General features: G+C 38.8%; 1 protein-coding gene across 3 annotated transcripts in view; it reads right to left on the bottom strand.

Moving 5' to 3' along the window:
- Positions 1-22,385, bottom strand: part of LOC6588278 (nuclear pore complex protein DDB_G0274915) — a 69,317-nt gene that overhangs the window by 6,406 nt on the left and 40,526 nt on the right. For all 3 annotated transcript variants that reach the window (XM_026986503.1, XM_026986513.1, XM_002012877.2), the window contains exons 2-4: positions 864-1,399; positions 532-796; positions 33-466 (exon numbers count right to left, since the gene is read on the bottom strand). In XM_026986503.1, coding sequence (XP_026842304.1) covers positions 33-466; positions 532-796; positions 864-1,399 — 1,235 coding nt within the window. The remainder of the gene's footprint in view (positions 1-32; positions 467-531; positions 797-863; positions 1,400-22,385) is intronic.

Here is a 22,385-nt window from a genome sequence, read left to right as displayed (position 1 = left end):
GATGGATCCATCCAGTGCAGGCGGTTGCTTACCTGGAAGAGCTCTTGCTTTGTTGCAGCTGCAACTGTTGGACGCGCAGACTCAGCTCCAGCTTCTGGGCCAGGGCCAGCTTCAGCTGCTCCTCGATATCCTTCTTCACGCTGATCATCTCCTCCATGCGGTCGCTCATCTTGGCCGCCTTGATGCGGGCCGTCAGCGTCTCGGCCTCCATTTCGGCCAGCTTGTCGAGCAGCTGATCGCGCTCCTTGCGCAGCTGCTTGAAGTCCTCGCGGTTCAGTCGCTCCACCTGCTCGAGGAACTGCTTCTGCGTCAGTCCGCTGGCCCCCGCCTCGTCGGCGCAGCTCTTGCTCTGCAGCAGCTCCACCTTCTCGAGCACACGATTCGATCGGCGATGGATGACATCCAGCAGATTGAACAGCTCATCGTCGGACTCGGAACCGCTCAGGCGATTCCCGGCTATGGCCACCTGTAAGAGCATAGAACAGAGATTAGCAAGGATGTCGGGGCTGTGCTTTAAGCAAGGCGACTCACCGTCATAGCACCGTTGGTGGAGGAGGCGCTGTGTCCCTCCTTGGAGGAACTGGTCTCCGTTGAGAAGCCGGAGTCCTGCACAACACTGCCGTTGTTGTTCTCTCCGCTCTTTGGCTCTTTCTTGCCGCTATGCGAATTGCTGCGGCTGCGCGTCAGCGACGAGGACGATGGCTCCGCTCTGGACGGAGCTACAGCCGCTGACGACGTGGACGGTTCCTTGTGCGAAAGTTTCCTCGTCATCCGTATGCCCGGCTCCCATTCCCGTCTGCAAAAGGAATCGGAAAAGGATTAGAAAAAGGCCAAGCCATCGAATTTGGAGGGCATGGACTCACCTTGTGGCTAACGAGGAGCTGCCACCACCCACGGAATGACTGCCGCCCATGGCGCCCACTGAGGAGGTGGGTGTCGAGGGCCTGACCGACATGGAGGCCATTTTATGCTTGAGATCGGGAAACGTTTCGATCACCAGATCCCGGAACTCCAGCAGGGCACCGACCTCGTGCTGCAGCTCCTGCAGCGACTTGGTCTGCTCGCCGTGGATGTGATGGCTCCCGTAGCTGTTGCTGTAGTGCGGACTGTGGTGGCTCAGATGATGATGGTGGTGGTGCAGATGATGCGGATACGTGGCCCCCACCACCACTGTGGCCGTGGGCGAGGCGGCCACTGCCCCCCCGCCGCCCACCGCCGGACCGCTCGACATCAGGTGCGGATGATGGCCGGCACTGCTCAGCGGCAGGCACTCCATGGCCAGCTCAGTGGTGCGCTTCCCGTTTACGTGGCTGCTGCCGTTCCCCTCGCCGTTGCTCTGACTGTGGGGGTGGTGGCCGGTGCCGATGCCATGCGTTGCGGGTAGTTCGAAGACGTCATTCTGCAGGAACAAAGAACGGAGCAACGGAAGAAATATATCAGTTTAAGAGGTCTACTCAGTATTTTATATATAAGAAGAGAAAAACCCACATATATCTAGAAATACACAATAAATGTAGCCATTAAGTGAGGTTTGGAGTTGAGCCCAGCATAAACAGACAACCGAGACTACTCGGCGGCACTCGTTACTCGTTACTCGGCACTCGGTTACTTCGATTCGGAGCGTTCCGAGTGCGACTGAAGCGAATGATTCGAATCTACAACCGAATCTACTCGGCGGCACTTGGTATTCCGCTACTTAGGAGCGTTCCGAGTCACTCGTTACTCGGCACTGGTTACTCGGCCTTCGGTTACTTCAATTGGGAGCGTTCCGAGTGTGACTGAAGGGAATGATTCGAATCAACAACTAATCTGGCCCTCGGTATTCCGCTACCTAGACACTCGTTTTCTCATTCGTTCAAAACTCTCACTCGTTACACGAACTCGTTTGTTTCTAAAAGAATGATTCATAATGATTCGAAAGCCTCAAACAGGCAGAGCTCTAGTTCTGATTAGTATATTTAGTACTATTATTTATGGTGATAGATAATTACTAACAAATATTCTGCACATCTCCATACCACTGTCATTCAACAAATTCAAATCAAATTCAAAGCTTTTTCATTTAAACAAAAAAAAACTATGCTAATGTATTTTCTCATCAACCCTAATTATTCCAAAAGTTTATCATATGATCTGTACGACTGACCTCCACGGATGGCAAACATTTCCCAACAGCATTTGAAAACAATACAATATTTTGATCAAATTAAGCCATTTATAATTAATTATTGTAAAGATAAGACGGTACACAAAACCTTGATTTGTTCATTCAATGTTTAACAAATTGCATAGAAGATAATCTGAAGATTTCATAGGGATTGGAACCCAGAAGATAAACAAAATGTAATACTGATAATTACTATAATTTATTCAGTCTTTTTTCTCAATGCATGCCTCGAAGAAATCCAATGAATCATTGTTTTGGATATTTTGGTGGTCCGCTGCACTTTTACCTCTTTAGAGCTCAAGATCGCTGGGGAGCCCCCAATGGGGCTGTTAATTACTCGAAAGAAAACAACACTTTGAGCTGCATTAAGTAAATTTAATTCATCATCGTGGTCCTACTGGACTCTGGTTCGGGAGCAGTGCGAGCGATTAGTGAATGACACACAAATAATGATTGATGATTGATCGGCTCGATCGAGCTCTGGAGAGCACCCGGCGAGAGCTGGCCCGGTGACGACGACCCGTGGAGAAAACACCACACTGGAGGCAGCAATTTGTGACAATCATGTCTTGGACCCCATGACTATTCAGTGCTTTCTGCGGAGGAGGAGGAGGAGGAGGAGGTTCATAAACTAGAACCTGGGGCCACAGCAGATGGCCAAGTAAAAGTCGTTTTTCTCCGCTCTGGATCTGGCTCTGAAAATTACGAGTGTCGGGCGATTTGTTTGTCAACCCGGTTGGAAGTTTTCCCGCTTTCCCGCTTTCACTGAGCGAGAATGTTTCTCAATTGATTGGCAAAAAAAAAAACACAAAAAATACTTTCACATGCAATAAACATAAATATTTCTGCCTGGCAGCCGTTTTGTCGAGCCGGCTTTACGACTATTGATCAAACAACCGCTGGATGGCTGACTGGTTGGCCATTGGAGTGCTATAAATACTTACGAATGCATGGCAAAAGTCACGACACAAACCAGGCAACTGGGTCTGTTGTCTGTTCTACGCCAAGAAAGAGTAGTGACTGATGTTGCATGCACCTTGATGATGAAAATGTTGGTCAGCGTCAGCGCCTAATGGCAAAATCATTGCAAATGAAGCATGAAAATTGGCCCACATTCACACATCCCAGATGGTGTATCCATCCAAGCCATTTGCTGGGCCCCCTAGACATTATTTAACAGCTAATTAACAGGGGTAGGGGGTTGTTGGAGGGGGGGAACCCCAGGAAGCAAAAAATCATAATTTCATGGCAGGCTTGCATAATGCTCAATGCACTTTTTCTACCGTATAAACTCTATTTTTTATAGTTTTTTTTTTTGTATTTCTTTTTGGCCGACTTGCCTTTGGAGCGTGGCGAACATCAAAGCCAAAAGCCAAAGCATGGGAAGTGCCAGAGAAGTCACATTGAAGATCGTGTAATTATATAGCAAAATCCATTGTCAACCACGAAATTGAAACCAAACAATCCCCAGGCCCCCGTACCGAACCGCCTGTCACTCACTCCGACTAGCAAGAGAGAGAGAGAGAGAGACGTCTGTCGGGTCGTCTGTCATTCATTCGAGCGTTTCCATTGGCTTTATGATTTCAGACTCTCATTGCTCAATTAACTTGGGGATTTGGCCTTTTGGCCCACGGGCCTCAAACACTCCATTCGAGAGGGGGGGCCCAAACAAAAGCAAATGTTTCCTTTCCTCCTACTACGCGTACTATATATGATATATTACTATCAAAACCTACTATGTATTTCAGTTATATGCAAATTACAATACACTGTAGAGACACAAGTGTTTCCTTGTCACTCGAACGAGGCGTCTGTCACTGTTTTCGGAGTCTGAGTCGGAGTCGTATCTTCTCTCTCAAGCTGCGCGCCCTGCTTGCACAGTGGTTCAAAATATATGATTCCCAGCTAGAGAGTGTCTTTAAATATAATTATTTAGATTTAGATTTCGTGAGCCCCAAACCACTGTTTGATCATCACCCCAATCAACATTTGAACATCATTATCATCTGCAACATTGCTGTACTCGTGGGCGTCTCTCTCTCTTCGTCTGCGTGGCTGCATCCTCAAGTTTTTTATTACTTGCCAGCAATTGGGTTGATCATCATCATTGTGCGCCATGACAGACGCAGAGAGGCACAGTCGCAGCACCACTTGGGACTCAAGACTCGAGGCTTGGGCGACAGACCCGCTCAATTAGGCTGCCCACCACTCGAGTCGTCAGGCAGCCACACTAGCCAGCAAGGTTTTTGGGCTTGCCTGTGTGAGTCAGCTAAACCATGGGGTAGGAGTACTATTTATAGTTGTAGCCAAACTAGCAGGTTCCCCGAAGTGCCAGCGATCAGCTACATATTTCGCCATAAACAGAGCCAGCGCGTAACAGAACTTTTGCCATTACTAGAAAGTCGCACTTTGATTATTAATCAAACGAGTGGAACCACAATCAATGGGACGGGACACCCACTTGTGAAAACAATGACACAAGCAAAAGCAAAAACCAAACGCAAAACCACTTCCCAGCTCATTTAACTGTACTTCGCACTGTGCATTGGTGTTGCTTTTGCTTTGTTTTTCTATTCTTTCACCAAATTTCTTGAGTGGCTTTTTGCACTCGACCTGGGGCCGCATGTTGTTTGATCGATTTTTGGCACCATCTCTTTGTCACTCTCTCCACCTCTTTTTCTCTTTCATTTATTTCTTTCTTTCGTTTGTTTATACGTAACGTGCCGGTGCGATTACTATTTGCTATGCTCTAGCTAACACGGGTTTCACTGCGCTTCACTCGCTCCCACACATACAATATACATATATGTACATGTGTATGTACATGAGTATGCTTGTAATTCTAAAGCGCTTTAATCTCTGTTTCTGCATGCGTATGCCCTAACAGAGGGTATTCTGTATGCAGTACATATTTACACAACTGCAATAGAAACGATCGCTCGGGAACAATTAAGCTACAATTTTCTAAATAAATAAATAACTAATCAAATAAAAAAGGACCCGCGTGGAAAAGAACTGTAATATTTATGAACTCCCTCCCGAGAGAGAGAATGAGAGAGCGGCTTGTGCGTAAGGCCTGGAGAGCAGAACGGGATCATGATGAAGGTGGTGCGCTTGCTCTCTTTCGGTTCTCAGAGCGCTTTGATGCCATATTTATGAGAGAGAGAAGAACGAAGTTTGCTGTTGTACTGAGCAGAAAATAGAGCGCATTGCGGTGGCGGACCACCTTGTCTAATGTCGTCTTTCGAAGAAGGACAGAACGGGATGGCATCCATCCCAGCCAAGAGCTGGCAGTACCTCTCTCTCTCTCTCTCTCTCTCTCTCTCTCTGCTGTGCAAGCTTTCTTCAATATTTGCAAGGGTATCTATCACTACGGTTTTTATTTTTTGTTTCCTTTTTTTAATGATTTGGTTATTGTTGTTTGATGTTACCCACATGCCGTTGCAGCACGCTTAAATGAAATTTCTATTTTTGCGGTTTGTTTGTTCGATCGCAGGCTTTTAATTGAAGATTTCCATGCAAAGCTGGGCAAGGAAATATTACAATAATATTGTTAAGTGCCACCTTTTGCCTCTCCCTCTCCCTCTCCCTGGAACTGTGTCTATCCATTCCAATTAGTAATGCGTTTGCATAACTGCTGGAATAAGTATGTATTTAGGGGGATACATAATTATGTGTCTGTCTGTACCCTGACTGGCGAGGCGAGACTCTGGCGGATTGGGAGCGCTTATTAATTACAAGACCCTCCCGCCCCCCAGCAACAGTACGCCCTCCCGCACGATAGAGTGAAAAAAAAAAACATGCATGACTTATAGCATTTTTAACAGTCATCGCTCGGCACATTGACTACGCCAATTTATACTCGTATTTTTTCGACTTCAATTCAATTCCAATGCAGTTACATGTTGGCGTTTGGGTTTGGGTTTGGCCGCCAGCCTCTGACGCAACATCGAGCCAGGGTCTCCGGGGTCTCTTGGGGCATTGTGCGTTCCCAGTTTGCCAGTTGCCAGTGGGTCTAACAGCCGGTTAGATTTATTAAAAGACAGTTGCATGTAGCTACGGATATGCATCTATATGGAAAAAAAAAAACTTCAAGTCCAACCCAGACTCCATCCAAAAGCCATTTCCCCTTAGCCGTCATTAGTTTTCCTCTTAATGATGTTTTTTCCCCTTTTTTTTTGGGAGTTTCAATAATTTTTTTTATAATTCTCTGGCATTAACGAAAAAACAGCAACCAAAATTTTGGCCGAACGGTCTGTGTTTGCAACACATTTTCCATATGTGGCAAGAGACCAAACAACAACCGAGAGACAGACAGACAGATGGACAACCAACAATAATTGTCTAATGTGTTTTTTGGTGCTTGGCGGCGCTTTGGTAATCGTCGCAGCAGTCAACGGAACGCAAGTGTTGTAATTAAATTAACAATTTTTCGTTCGCTTTTGTTGGACGGACGCTTCACAAAAGCTGCCAAAAACTAAAAAAAAAACTTTTAAAGGAGTTGCAACAACAACAACAACTAAAACAACAAAACACTGCAACAGCTGTTGCAATGTAAATCGTCGCCTGTCAAATTTCCTCTTCACGTGGTTTTCCTTTTGCTTTTTTTTGTCTTTTTGTTTTGTTTTTTTCCCTTATTTGTTTCGGCCATTTATTATTTTTATGGCTTGTAATATGCTTGCTTGTAATTGTCTGAATTTATTGTTGATTTTCCTTTGTTTAGTTGAGGTAAATTTATAAAATTACATTCTTGCCAGCAAATGTTTATTGCGGGCAAATAGCTCTGTTTTGTGTTGTGTTGTAATGGTTTGAAGGTCGAAACAATGAAACGAACGGGATGTTTATCAAGCTTGTCTCTGGCGTCTTTTGATATTCTCTACTTCTTCTCTACTCAGGCTTGCATATCTATATCTATGTATATATATGTATTATATATTTTATCTGGCAAACAGAGAGCAGAGACCTCAATAAAGAGAAGCAAAACAAAAAGTACGAGCATGCAAATAACACTGCAGCAGCTTACAGCGTTTTACAGAATGTTAACTTCCCAGAGAATGTTATCTTTCGACAGAATGTTATGCTCGCACAGAATGTTATCTGCCTACAATATGTTACATATATTTCCACAGAATTCCTAAAGTGTTATATTTCCACGGAATGTTAGTTCCTACAGCCTGTTATCTTCGTACTGAATGTTATCTTCCTACAGAGTGTGATATTTCTACAGAATGTTATCTTCCTACAGCGGACAGCGGATCATTCAAAATTCTAGCCAATCTTTTTAAGTAGCGGCACACGTGCCGCGACACTCTGCTACATTTTTCTTAATTTCTATTAACTACAGAATCTATCAGCCGGCTTTATTAATGTAACTTATACCCTGTATTCCTGTACTGTAGACCTATTGGAAAACATACAAGCTATTGGCCTTTTATATATGGCCACCATTTATACCAACTAATTCATGATGTAACATGTAAATCTATTTAAAATGTTTATATTTAATCTATTTTGCTTACTTTACCTCTCAGTCAATTACGAAACTTTATAAACGACAGCCCCTGCCCACCAAAACTGTCATTGGATACCCCACAAAACTAGTACAGAAATGAAGCAAAATTATTTATAATACCCATTCAGCATTGCAGTGATCTAACTAAACTAAGACTATGATGTAACAAGGAAAAACACGAATAAAAACAAAAAAAGTACGCAAAATTTAATTAAAGACATAAATTATGCGCAAGTCGTAGTCACAAAACTGGCCCAAAACTTAATAACAACTTGGCTAACACATCTAAAGACCACTATCAGCAGCACAGTGGGATAAGTGGGGGAAATCCCGCATAAAACAAAAAATCTATGATACATATAAGAAATGGAATTCGCCTCATTCCTTAAGATTTCCAAAAAGCTGAAATTTATGGAAATTTCCGGAAGTCCAAGACTTTTACTTTCATCGACATAAATTGGTTACAAAATTATGTACCACTGTACCTGTGTGGTTTTTGTGGATCGTTTGGTCGGGCATTTTGCATTAAATTAATTAACTGTTTTAAATTTTAATTACACTTTTGGCACAAACCCCATTCCGCTTGCGCACCCATCTGTTTTCTGTTTCGGTTAAACTTTCGCCTGCCGTTACTGCCAATAATAATGATCATCATGATGATAATGATAAACGTTCATAAACGGGCGAGTCCCGCGGGCACCGGCCCATGCCATGCCATGCCAGACAATGCTGTCCATGTGGCATATCCTTGGGGGGACTGGACTCCTGCCGGGGATATAAAACACTATCGCTATCACCGACGCCTGACAGTGACGCTGTCGCTGAGTCTCTGGCTCTGTCGTCCCGCTGTCGGTTGTAGAGCCAACGGGCACACCTCTTGTGCTGTCATTTGCCAGCGATTTCTAATCGATTTTCCGGCGCTCAAGTCGAATACATGTGAAATTGGCCAAGGGGGGTGCCCCAGCGGCACAGCAACTGAGAGAGAGAGAGACAATGGCTGGCTGTTGCACTTTGCCTGTTGTCGCTTTTAAGTTTTGTCAATATTTCATTGTTTTGGTGTCCGGAACTTTCACACAATCTTCACACTCTCGCCCGCTCGTTCTGTTAATTAGCATGGCACTATAATTTGGCCAGGCCAGGCCAGGCCAGGCCGGGGCTGGTCACGCGATACCCGGTGTTGACCGCTTCTCGATTGCCAACCGGAAGTTGACCAATTTGTACACATTTTGCACGATCTGCCCTCCCAAGCAGGGGGTATGACACTTTTCCATGGAAGTCTTGTAGCCCCACTGAATGATGTACACTTAGAGAAAAATTGCATGGTAAAGGGATACACACACATACACATAAATAAATTTCATAAAAATAAAATTCACTTGGACTTAACATAAATACAAAAAATATATTAAATTTATGGGAAATATATTTATTTAGTTTAAGTACGCAAACATTTAATTGATATAGGCAAATATTTATTTTAAATGTGAAATTTATTTATTTGTTTTCTATTTTTATTTATATTATTTTCTGTTATCATTTTGGTAATACCAAATAATAAATAACTATTTAAATATTTTATTATCTTTATTATTTATTTTATTATCTTTATTTTTTATTATTAATTAATTTTGTAGTTTCTTTTCTTATTTTTTGTACTATTATTTATTTTATTTTGTATTATTTTGTATTATTTCTATTATTATTTGTTATTTAAGTAAAATTTTTCAATATTTAGGATCAAATGTATACGAATTTTTTTTTTTTTTAATTTAAGTTTTAATAATAAAATTTTAGGACTCCGCGTTTAAAGAAAAGGTGCCCCGGATAAGCAGGGTATTCTTTGTGGTTTCAGGCAGTATTCCAGACTAGAACTGGCAGTAGTATTAATAATAAATATTTGAAATAGAACCAATCTCTTGGGTAGTGTATCTACTAACTCGACTGCTCTCAAAGCCAAAGTTTTAATTTTTGGTTCGATTTCTTTTTTAATGGACAGCAGTGGTCTTTTTGATTTCAATTCTGCTGGCAGTGCCACTTGTTTACAATCGGATATCGGATATCGGATATCGGATGGAAACGCTTTTGTTTATTTCGCTGACCGATTGCTGGGGTGGGGGGGGAGCCACGCCCTTTTCCGCATTACTAGACTTGCAATTAATTTCGCTGTTCAATGCACTTTTACAAAAGGCGCCACAAAAACAGAAACAGACACAGATCGGAACAGGGCGGAAAGAGCAGTATCTAAAAGAGATAGAGGGACTCCCCTTTGCCATGCTTTATCTATAGTTCGTTTGCCTCTCCCTCTCCCACTCCCTCTCTCTATCTGTTGCATTTAATGTGCCAATGACTGCACGATTGTGCGATTACATACAACAATCTGTCAATGCATCCAACCAGAGAGACATGCAGAGCGAAAGACAGCGAGGGAGAGACCGAGAGACACCCCAGCAATCGATGGTTTCGCGACTGTTGCCGTCATTCATTCAGTTTGTCAATCTCCCCAACATCCGGTAAACGTTTCACTTTCGGAGCTCTGATTTATTTTATACGAAACACACACATTATATTTATTATGTGCAGTTTGTCAGCACCTCAACTCAACCGGGCCGAAACCCGTCCCGACCCGTCCCGTGCCGCCCCCCACCGCTGCTGCTGCGCCCACCTGTGTCATAGCCCGCTTTGCATTCGTTTAGTCGATAGATAGTCGATTGGCGATAGCCCAAAAATGGCGACGCAATTTAAAAGCGCATTGCAGAATGGCCATTTGGCTTTCTATGGGGCTTATCGCGGGCGTTGTTTTTGCTGATAGCCATGGAAAGTGGAATGATTGCTGCCTGCCTGCCTGCCTGCCTAAATGTTTTCTTTTAACTGGGCTTTCGTTGATACGAGTACTACCCATGTATAATTGTGTGCATTTCACGGCTGACATTTGATAAGATTTTGCCGGATGATTACTCATTCAGGCCACACACACAATGTGGTATGAAAGCACTTCACCAGCTGGAACACAATTTGCTACTAGTTGAGAGTCGAAGGTCCAGTTACTACGAGTAGAACTCTAGGCCCCAGACAGATTAGATTTTATATGGTTTTTTTTTTTTAAATAAAATAATATTAATAAATGGCAACTAATAATACAATTAATAAAAGCAATTGATTAAGCTTACATTATGAATGGTAATATGTGGTATGCGAAGTCCAGAACTTCAGATGAATTTCAGATTTCATTAAAAGGGGCTTAAGTTTTTGTAGTGAAACGATCTTTTAAGATCTTCCCATTATTCGTTATTTCTTTATTATTATTTTTCATTATTTCTTATTATTATTTTTCATTATTTCTTATTTATATTTTTCATTATTTCTTATTATTATTTTTCATTATTTCTTATTATTATTTTTCATTATTTTACTATCTTTTATTATTTTTTATCATTTATATTTTTTTTATTTATTAATAATTTATAAATAATACATTTTTTTTTTTGTATTATAATTTTATTATTTTATGTAGTTTTTTGTCTATTATTTTATAGTCGTTTTTATTATTATTTTGTAGTATTTTCAGTATTTTGTAGTATTTTTAGTTTTTTTCCATTTACATTCATTTAATTTTCTATTAATATTTACTTTATTTTTTATTATTATTCATTATATTTTCTGTTTTATTTTTTGTAATTTTGTATAATTTTATATTATAATTTACTTTGTATTTTATTATTTTCTGGTATTATTTATTTTATTTATTTTATTTGTCATTATTTATTTTATTTATCATTATTTATTTTTTCTATCATTATTTATTTTATTTATCATTATTTATTTGATTTATAATTTAACAATAATGATATAGCAACACTCTGCACTTGAAACCAATTAAATAACAATTTTAATGAGAAATATATAAGGAATAAAGTTATTTCTACCGCAAAAGAAATGTTTCCACACCATATCGAGACTTTATATCGGATCTCCTCTCCTTTTGGCACGGAAAGTCATTTAATTTCAAAAACTTTGGGCCGCACCTAGCGCATTTTCTTCGGTCCCTAGGGCAACATAAGCCCGACAGACATTCCCTGACCATTTAAAGGGTGTGAAAACTAATAAAACTCCACACATCTCCACACTTTTCCACAGACATCTCCACAGACATCTCCTGCACATTTCCAGTTGTTGGGGGGGCTGTCGGCTGTCGGTTGTCGGCTGCTTTAACAAGATGTGACAAATTTTTATCGCACACTCGTACGTAACCGCAGAAGAGAGCTGTCAACACAGAAATGGCGTGAGGAAGACCCCAGTGAGGTCTCCAGTCTTTTTCCCTGGGCCTCAGACTCGTGATCTTTGACATTCCGAAAACAAGCGCAGCCACAACAAGCACACATATAGGTATTTGTACATATATATAAACTATATATATATGGCCCGCAGGTTTGTTACGTTTTGCAGTCACAAATACAAAAAACTTTCACTTTGTCATCAAAGAGCAACAGAAAATAGCGTTAAGCATTTGTACTTTTTTTTTATATTTTTTTCTACAGCTGCAACAAAAGCAAACGCCAAAGACAAAGCCAGAGCCAAAGCCAAAGCCCTGCCGGCCAATACTCGTAGTAAAAAATATGAGCAAATAATGAGCTTAGAAATATTTTACGATTGCAGCCCAGGGGCCATGACAACATCCCCGAGTCGAATGGACGGGATGCACGGCGGCAACTCCAGAGCTCAAAACCATAACAATTACGATTCCAGGGCCAATTGGCTGACAGCGAGTAAGCCAACTCAAATCGCCGATAAACCGTCGATAGTGTGAAATGGCACGGCTGGGACCTGGGACCTGAGACCTGGATACCCCTCGGAGACAGCGAGAGAGCGACAAGAGCCGGCAGAGATAGCGGGCCGGCAATCACAGATGGTTCCGCCACCGCCACAAACTCCCCCCAAAAAAAAAAAACAAAAATGAATTATGGACCATGACGCTTTTATGGTCTTTAGCCATTAAAACCGATTTTCATTGTCTGGCCGCATTGTTGTCCAGGAAAAAAAACAAAAAAAAAACACAAAAAAATGTGAAAATAATCAAAATGGTTTGACGGCTTTTAACTGGATTTGCCTACAGACCAGAGCCGTAGAGAAGCCATAAGAAACAGCTGGAGTTTGTGTTGCCAACAATCGCAACAATCGTGTTGGGTACCCGGTATCGGTACCCTCGCCAATTGGCACGAAAAGATGCGTGAGACGTCCCCAAAGATGGTCGATAGGCGAGTGGGTTTTACGACCAAGTCGAAAGAGTCTGACTGTGAAAAATGATAGAGTTATCCGCGACAAGATCATTAGACACACACACACAGACACAGAAGAAGACATTTGCTTGGGGGCAACATCGAAACATGAAGTAACTCATTGGAATTCAACAGAAATATTTGATTTATTTCTTTTGATAACAGTTTTTGGCAGGAAAGGAGTCGTCAAATCTTTTCGTATCATAAGGAATATATTTTTTATGATATTTTCTTTGGATAGATACTCAAATCGTAGCATTTGTTATAGCAAAACCGATCTACACTTTAACCTCTTCAACCTCTTTATCTTCATTCGAATGGATTAAAAGCTTGCCTTGAATTTTGACAAAAAAAAAAAGGTCCTTAAGACGCCATGCATTCTCCAACAAATTGAAAGTTGATTTCATGATACAGTGCCGGCCTTAAGTTTTGGTATAGCAATACCTTTTAAGAGCTTTTTCATCGCGATTTTCAAAAGAAAAATAATTTTATCCGATAAAAATAATCAATTTTCTAATAGATAGATTTATTCCTATAAATATAATTTAATTGCATTATTTTTTAAACGAAAAATGCTTTAAAATTTGTCGTACAAAAGTGTTAAATATGCAACAATCAAAGTGCATTAAATTAGTCAAATGATGGTCGAAAATTCTTTACTTTTTTGTATCTTTAGTTTCCTTCAAATAAAATCTAAAAGATTGGCTAATTTGTATAGGTATAATTCAATTTCATTATTTTTTAAAACTTTTTTAACGAAAAATGGTTTAAAATTTGTCGTAAAAAAGTGTTCAATATTAGTGTCAAATTATTCAATTGATAGTCGAAAATTCCTTCAATTTTGTTATATCTTTAGTTTCCTTCTAAAACACACTTCAATAGAAACCCAAAGTAGATACTCTTCTGCCTTAGTTTTCAGCCAAGACCCATCCCAGACAGACCCCTACACCCATCTGTCGCTGGTCGGCACATCTTTCTCCCACCGACAAGCCATCTCCAAGCCCACATTCACTCCACTGACATCTTAAATGTATCCACAAGGTGGACGCAAACTGACAGCAAACACGCGACAGGTGAGGCCTACACGTAGATGATTTATTTTTGGTCAGGATTTTGAGTGCAAATCGCAGGCACTTAAAGCGATTTTAAGCAAATTTATTAGCGCAATTATTTGATTACAGTAAAAGCGAAAAAACAACATCGCAGCCGAATGCCAAATTTGGTCAAAACGACACAAGTGGTCGAGACGGCACAGAGACAAAAACGAAAACGAAAAACTAAATATTTATGTAAACTGCATATAAATTTGTGTAGTGTAATCAATTTAAATGTCTGCCGCTTTGATGGGGGGTGGTAGAGGAGGGGACTGTTCGATTTTCTGCCATTTTTCAAACGAAATTTACATAATTTTCGTTGGACTGAAGGGGGGGGAGGAATGGGGGGGGGGGACTTGCCCACATTTGGGCTTCAGCCTCGTTTTTTCTAGACCCAATTCAATGCGAATTGAATTCAATTGAATTGCCCCCGAGGGAGGGGAGAGCTCGTATACGGCTTCTTTTTGGCGTTTTGTGTTTCATAAATGGTCTGATGGTTAATTTTTATATGTGTACGACGGGACTGTCACATGGATTATTATGTTGGTGATCAATTTATGGCTCTGACATTTCAAACGACATATATGGGCCGAGGAAGCTACGACACGAGTACGAGAGGGTCTCTTGTCTTGTCTGGTCTGACAATTATTAATGACAAAACGGTTCAATTTAATTATGGCCTTAGACCTTTGCCAGCAGACGTGCCACCTGCTTCCGGCAATCAAAAGGCGACTAATTATGCCCACTAATTTAATAATTATTTAATACAACAAACTAAAGCCTCAAGGTGAGGACAGCAAAAAGTTTCAGTCTAAAAATAAGAAACAACTCAAAGTCTAAAGTAATTTGCATTAAATTGAACAACAACAACAAAAAAAGGAGAAGAAAAATTATAATAATAATTATTTTTGCAGGTGTAGCCATCAACCGGTCACCGGGCAACAGTGAGTTTTCATCGTGCAAATAATATTTTTAATAACAACTTTTCACTTTTTATTTCGCACAACGGAAAATGTCACTCAAAGTCAAAAGAGGAACGATTTTTCCTTGTATCGACCAAACAATTTTTGACGTCAACGTCGGCAAAGCCTCAAGGATAGCCGTCAGCCTTTGCAAAAAACGAGCCAAAAGCCAAGCAAATTGAGTAGTTAGAGACCAAATTAATGACAGCGATTATAGCTCTGGCCATAGGTTTAATATCAAATCGGTTTTTTATTTTTATATTTTTTTTTTTAGCTGCGATTCAGGTTTTCATTCATCCATTCGGACAGGTGTGAAAGTGAAATTCTGTGGCATGCAAAGCCTGAGATTAAGCTTATCGAGCGTCCATAAGTCGAGGGATTATACAACATATAAATATCAGATGATTGGGAGGTGATTTGGTGGTGATTTGGAGCTAAGCCATCAACATTAATTGCAACTAACAAAATCCCTTCGTTTTGGGGGAGAGTTTGCCCGCTGATTGGATAGGTAATTGCCAAAATCGATGGAGATAGATATTCGGAAGTTTTAGATTTATAATCCATAAATCCCCAGCGAGGTCTAAATAAATTTTGTAGAAAAATGTTTCATAAATTATAAAATATAATAAATAAATATTATAATAAATAAATATAACAATAAATAAATTTAATAATGACAAATAATAAAACAACAACAATAAAATTTAAAAAAATAAAAAAAAAATAATATAAAAAAAATAACATAAAAAAATTTTAAAAAATAATACAAAAAAAAAATATTGTTAGAGTGAGAGAAAGAGAGACAGAACGAGAAGTGTAATGCTCTCCTTAAGTGTATTCCTTACATCAAAAACCCCACCTAAGTCACAGTGGGAAAGAGAATTAAGGGATGAAAGACTGTCAGAAAAATATATCTTTAAACCCCTCAGAAAATCACAAAATCGGTTTAGTCTATGCCCTATAATCTCTGAAAAGTATCTCATTAAATTGTGAATTCGCCGATTATTTATGGGGTCAGTTGTTGCATAATTTAGCACGAAATTGATATACTCTTTTAATAATAATTTCAAAACAAGAAACAATCAAATGATAGTCGATTTGTTTGATACCAAATCTCCTCTAAACAGACCATTCAATAACTCAACCCAAGCATCGAATAACCTAAGTTACATGCCAAATTCTTCAAAGAACTCTGAGCCATAGAAAGCTTTTGGGGCTAATCAGAAAATAGATATTCAAAGCGGGGCTAGAAAATCAATCATGTCAATGGAGCTCTGACATGTGTGAAAGTGAAATTCCGATGTGTTAATGAAGAGAAAATGGCATTACACGAACAGAAAGAGACGGACAGCAGGGATAGAGGATAGAGGATAGAGAGGAAGAGTGAGAGTGAGTTGCCGTCGGTTGATAAGGCCTGGCAGCTCTTAGCCCGGCTCTGAACAGACAACTGTTATAAACCGCTTTCAGGAATTCGCCGGCAACGCCTTGGTTTGTTTTTTTTTTTTTTTTTTTTTTCGCTTTCCAGCTTGGAGTCTTTATTGTGCCATTGTTTGGGCCATAGATTTCCCAAGGCCTCGCCACGAATGAGACATAAAGCTGGCAGTGGAGCTCGCCTCCGCTGCAGACTAAACTGCGACTAAATGCAGTTAAAGCCGGCAAGAGCCAGCCACAGCTGTACTTTTCATAATTACCAGTTATTAAAATCTTGCCAGCATCTAAAGAGAATTAAAACCGAAGGCTGTCCATGCTCGTTTCTGGCCTGGGACAGCTGCTCTCAGGAAAGCCCCAGCCCCGCAGAACTTTCAAGCATTGAAGCCTTTCAAAAACGAATTGGCAGAACCAAAAAAGGCAAAGTGAAAAAATTAATTATAAATTTCATTCAAAGTTTAAAACCACAAAAAGATTGACGGTAGAGGGTACGCCCAGCTGTTGTTGGCCAGGTCTCCAGGTTTTTTTGTTCTTTGTCTTCTCTTTTTGTGCCAAAAGGTATCATTGTTTTCGAATACCATTTAAGAGCACTCATATATTGAGGACTGGCCATCAGGCTCTCCCATATTCATTGACATCTTAGTCGAATGAATGAATGCATGAAAGTTGAACCAAACCAGCCAGAAGCACAAGCGAAAGGGCATGCAAAAACAAAATACATGTCTTGTGAGGTACTAGTCACATTTTTTGACAGTAGTCTCATCGGTAAGGGTTTTAATTTTATTCTTAAGTATTTTTGTAATTTATTTTGATTTAATCTATCATTTTATCATTTTTATTCTATAATTTTTAAAATTATTTTTTATTTTATATATTTCTTTTATATGGTTCATTTAATTTTTTATTTTATTTCTTTATTTAATTTTTTTATTTTTGTATTTTAGTTATTACATTTTTGTATTTTATATTATTAATTTACTTTTTTTTAATTAATTATGTTTATTTTGTTACACTAATGGTTTTTTAAGTTTATTTATTTGATTTTTTATATGAATGGTTTTTAAGTTGGTTTACTATTTTTTTATATTTATTATTTTTATTTTTTTAGGTTTACTATATTTTTTTTTTTTAATTTATTATTTGTGTTTCTTTAAGTTTACTATTTTAATTTTTAAATAATTTATTTTTAGCCCACTATTAATTTATTTTTAATTTTTTTGTTTTAATCTATTTTTTTTTTTTTATTATTTAACTCAACTTATTATTTTTCTTTTTAAATATTTATTTTTCTTTGTTCGACTTCTTTAAATGTGTAAAAATTCTTTTTAGGGTATAAAACCTTCGGTGAGCCCATAATTTGCATAGTTTTTTGACTGTCTTTCATTCGATTGTGTTTAATAATCAGATTTAGTGCTCGGGGCTTGCGGTTGTTGCTGCTGCTGTTCGATTGGCAGACAATGACCTTTCAACATGCCGCTTCAGTGCTCACTCAAGTGGAGCCTTCTGTTTGTACAGATATACAAATATATATAGATGTACACTATAGTTTTTATAAATATATATATAGGAGCCCAAGTGGATGTTGCATTTTCGCAATTTGTTTGAGCGGTTGCATGATCCGCTCTGATCCGCTCTGTGTCGTGATCGGCAGTGGCAAATATTTGTTTGTTTTTTTTTTTTCTTGTCTAATTTTGAACATTAATTTCTGCCATGCAAAACAGAGCTGGAAACTGGCGGGCAAATTAATTGAGGCTCAAGCTGCCGCATTTATTTATTACCAGTGGCAGTATTTTATAAGCTTTTGTTGCTGGTTTCCTCCTCTTGGCCGGTTTCACTGGCCAACATGCAATCGGGGGTGGGGTGGTGGCTTGTATTTAGTTGTTTCCATTGTTTCCATAGCCGCTTTATCGATGGAGTAGCCTTGGGGGCCATCTATCTATCGCCGGGTGTTGTAATTGCCCCGTCTATTAATAATGATTACCAGCAAATGTGACTGCGACTGCGACTGCGAGTGGCACTGCTGATGCGATGCCTGGATGTTGATTAGCCATCCGTTCTGACATTTGCCAGCAGCCAGCATCCAGTCAGCGCTATTTATGTTGCTCGTCTCTCGTTTTATTTTTAGACCCAATTCTAAACACGTCTCCCAATGCTGCAGTTGCTGCTTTTTGCTGTTGCAACGGCTGTGGCTGTCGCTGTGGCAGTTGCATTTCGCTTTTATGGGAAGCGCACTGAAACGAAATGAGTGCGAATCAGCAACCCCAACGGGGCGTATGAGCAACAATGCACAAAGGCGGCAACAATAACCGAGCGGCCCCAACCAGATGCAGCAAAGTAGCACGCAGCGGCGAGGCAGAGGCAGGCAAAAACACAAACAAAAAATGAAAGCCATCTTCAGAGCCAATGCGAAGTGGCACCACCCTTTCCATGGCTGATTCACGTAATGCAATTCTACGGAATTTATGGCCACTGGAATGCCAGGAAATCTCGCGATATTTCATTTATTTATATAGCATATATTCATAGGCGTTTTTCAAGTGAAGACTTACAGAATGAAGAGCTAAAACACATTCGTAGAGTATAAAATAAGTAACATTCAAGAGCCTATATTTGTACAGGCGAATATATAAGGAATAATCAAATTATGAAAATCTATAAAATTATAAAAAAAAGAAAAAACAGAAAAAACGAATAATAAAATAATAAAAAGAAATTTTAAAAAATGTATAAAATTAAAAAAAAAATATATATAAAAATATACAAATATAAAAAAAATATAAATCTCAATATATATCAAAATATATATCAAAATATATATAACTAAAATTCCCTATTCCCTAGACCAAGAAAAATACCAACTGCACTTAACCAATCATTTTTTTCTATTTAAAAAAAAAAAAAAAAAAAAAACATTCCACAGCCAAAGGCTCAAAAGAAAATTACTGTGATGGGTGGAAATATGGAGTTTCCCTGTAAATATTTTTAAACCCATTTCGAAGAATTTTTTATCTTCTTTAAGAAATTGAAGAACCTTGGAATTTGTTTGCCATGTGTAGTACTAATTTTGTAGAGCCATAAAACACCATTTTATAAGGAATCATTAAATACCCCTTTATGGAGGATAGCCGTACTCGATCCACAAGAGAAATTAATCGAACAGAAATAAATCGAACAAAGGAATTCTATATATCACAGAGAATAAAGGTCTTCGCCAATAAACAGCCAGTAAAATATAGAAAACATTCCTTAAGACATGAAATCTGTCCCTCGACACACAATAATTCCATCAATAATAATTATTACATCTACATCTTCCTCCTTTAAATATAAAGATCTTTTGAAGAGAAGAGTTAGTTCTGTCAAAATGGAATATCTAGAGGAATGGGGAGGCTTTTATCGAAGTTAAAATAAAATATATGCAAGATTACATTATCAAAATCGTATGAAATGTAATCTAAGTTTTGGAGTTACATTTAAAATATTTAAAAAATCTTTTTAAACACTCTTTGTGCTCTAAATAATTATCAAAATTATAGCTTATCCATAATAATTATGTATTTACAATTTTTAAAGCTTTTTAATCCGAGTTCCACCCGTCCCAGCAAATCCTAAATGCAACTAATTGAATTATATCCCCGGCCAGACACGACAGAAGGGCATGCCAAATGAAGTTATTATTTCGAGTACTTTGAGCTCGGCAGCATTAGCAGTGGCAAGTGGCATGAGGCAGTGGCAACATGCAACAAAAAAAAAACTAAGAGCAGCAGCAAAGTGAAAATATTTCAACAATTTGTGCGGTGCAGTGTTGCAGTTGCAAGTCGCTTCGGTTATTGTGCAGCCTTTGTAATTTGCATGCAAAACGCAGCAAAAAAGGAAAAAAAAAACAATAAACTACAAATTATACGAAAACTGGAGAAGAAAAGCAAAAGCAAAAGCCAGTGCGAGTGGCTGCTGGCTGCTGGCTGGTGTTTTTGGCTAATAAGCAGCCTTTATGGCAAGAGCAGTGAACTTTTGCCCGATAGAAAGTGAAAAGTCACTTGCAGCGTATTTTTCTGAAACACCAAAAACCATTTCCAGAGGTTCTTTGTTGACACGAGAAAGTTCCAAGAAAATATTTTTATTTATTTTATTATTTGTGAACATTTTTTGTGACCCAAAGCCTGGCACGTTTTCCATCATTAAAAAAAAACTGATGATTGTGTGTCGTTAATGCAATGCTAATGAGATGCCATTACAGTTATGGCCCACACATTGCCAAAAAAAATACGCGGTATATTTCTCTAGGCAGCGTCGTGTCTCCCATTGTCTGGGAGTACTTTTCATCTGCTGGTTGTGTGTGTGTGTGGGTTATAGCCCAGTTATTAGCCATGCAGCAGAGTTGGTAATTAACACCTTTGGGGGCTGATTTATATATAGTAACAATATTTAATTAATGAGATGGCCGACGTGCCAGTGACAGTCCCACGTACGAACATATCTTAGCCAAGTTAATACGAAGGCGGAAATGTGCGGCGCTTAGTCAGCAGAGCCGCCACAACTGCAACAACGATGGCAGCAGCGTTGACGCATGCAAATGATCACTTGAATAATACAACAGGGACGTGTACACTGAGAAAAATTATCAGGATTTAATGAATATATTCCAACGAAATCCGGAATATGTTGTGGAGAAGAAATATTGTTAAAGAATCTTGTTATATATATATACAAAAAAAATAAGTAAAAAAAAAAATAAATAAATAAGTAAAATAAATACAAAAAAAAACAATTTTGAAAAAAATAAAGAACAAAAATAAAGAAAAAAAAAATAAGAAAAAATAGATCAAAATAAATAAATAAAAAAAATAATAATAATAAAAAAAATTAAATTAAAAACAATACCTCTTATCCCATACATAAATACAATCGAGTATATAGTAGAAACTAGTTACCGTCGAGGCACCTATACCTCAAAAGCCCTATGAAGCCTCAAGACTCTTAAAATATCGATCATATCATAATTTCTTGTTTAATAAATCATGGATAGTTTCTGTATAACTATAGGAACTATCTACTGCCTAAGGCCTAAAAGAAAATAATCTTAGCAAAAACCTTGAACCATTGTAGAAAATTGAATTTGAATAAATCTTTCATGGAAACAACAAGCTTTCTATTGCATTTTCAAGGGCTAGAATTCCCTTCTATCTTGTATCTTACCATGATTTCTATTTTGCTTATAAATTCTTTTTTTGGTAGATCTAGGTTTATTCAGGCGTTGAGCCAACCATTTTATTCTTACCCAAATGACACAAGACCCAAAGACGTTGCTATGAAAACTCACCTGCAAAAATGAAAAGAAAACGAAATTGATTAGATATACACAAATATTCAAGATAAATAAATTATTGTCAGATAGAAAATACTCGATGGGAGAGATAAGGTATCTTAGGGTCGAGGCACGTTGCGAATTTTCCAATGCTGAATCATTGGTTTTTATAAGCATCTTAAAAGCATTCCTTACAGGAAAAACTAGAACCTCTGAAAATCTGCATTGCCAGCAGTTCTATATAGACCGATTTACAAGGTATTACTTGAGTAGAATTGATTAAAGACACTCCACTCCTTCCTTATCATTAGTTCTACTGTGAATCTGATACAATCTTTTGGGTCGACCCCCGTTGATTGTCACTGGAAGATATACAATCTATCTTGTAGCTATCTTTTTCTCTTAGTGTATGGTTAATAAATAAAATCTTGTTAAAATATAGGCATATATAAATAGCCAGTAACTAACACTCGAAGGCATTTAACTTATTTACTGCCGCTGCTGATGCCGCTGGTGTGTCTGATTGAGGTTCAACAAACTCCAGCAGGTTGCATGGACAAGTGGACAAACGGTGGCCAACGGTGGCAAGTGGCAGGGGCAGGGACTGGGGGCAGGTGCAGGGACCAGGGGCAGGGGCAGGGGCA

Source organism: Drosophila persimilis, unplaced genomic scaffold (assembly GCF_003286085.1).
Source record: "Drosophila persimilis strain 14011-0111.01,24,50 unplaced genomic scaffold, DperRS2 tig00000000-arrow-pilon, whole genome shotgun sequence".
In the NCBI taxonomy this organism is placed as follows: domain Eukaryota; kingdom Metazoa; phylum Arthropoda; class Insecta; order Diptera; family Drosophilidae; genus Drosophila; species Drosophila persimilis.
This window is presented reverse-complemented; position numbering and strand designations above follow the sequence as displayed.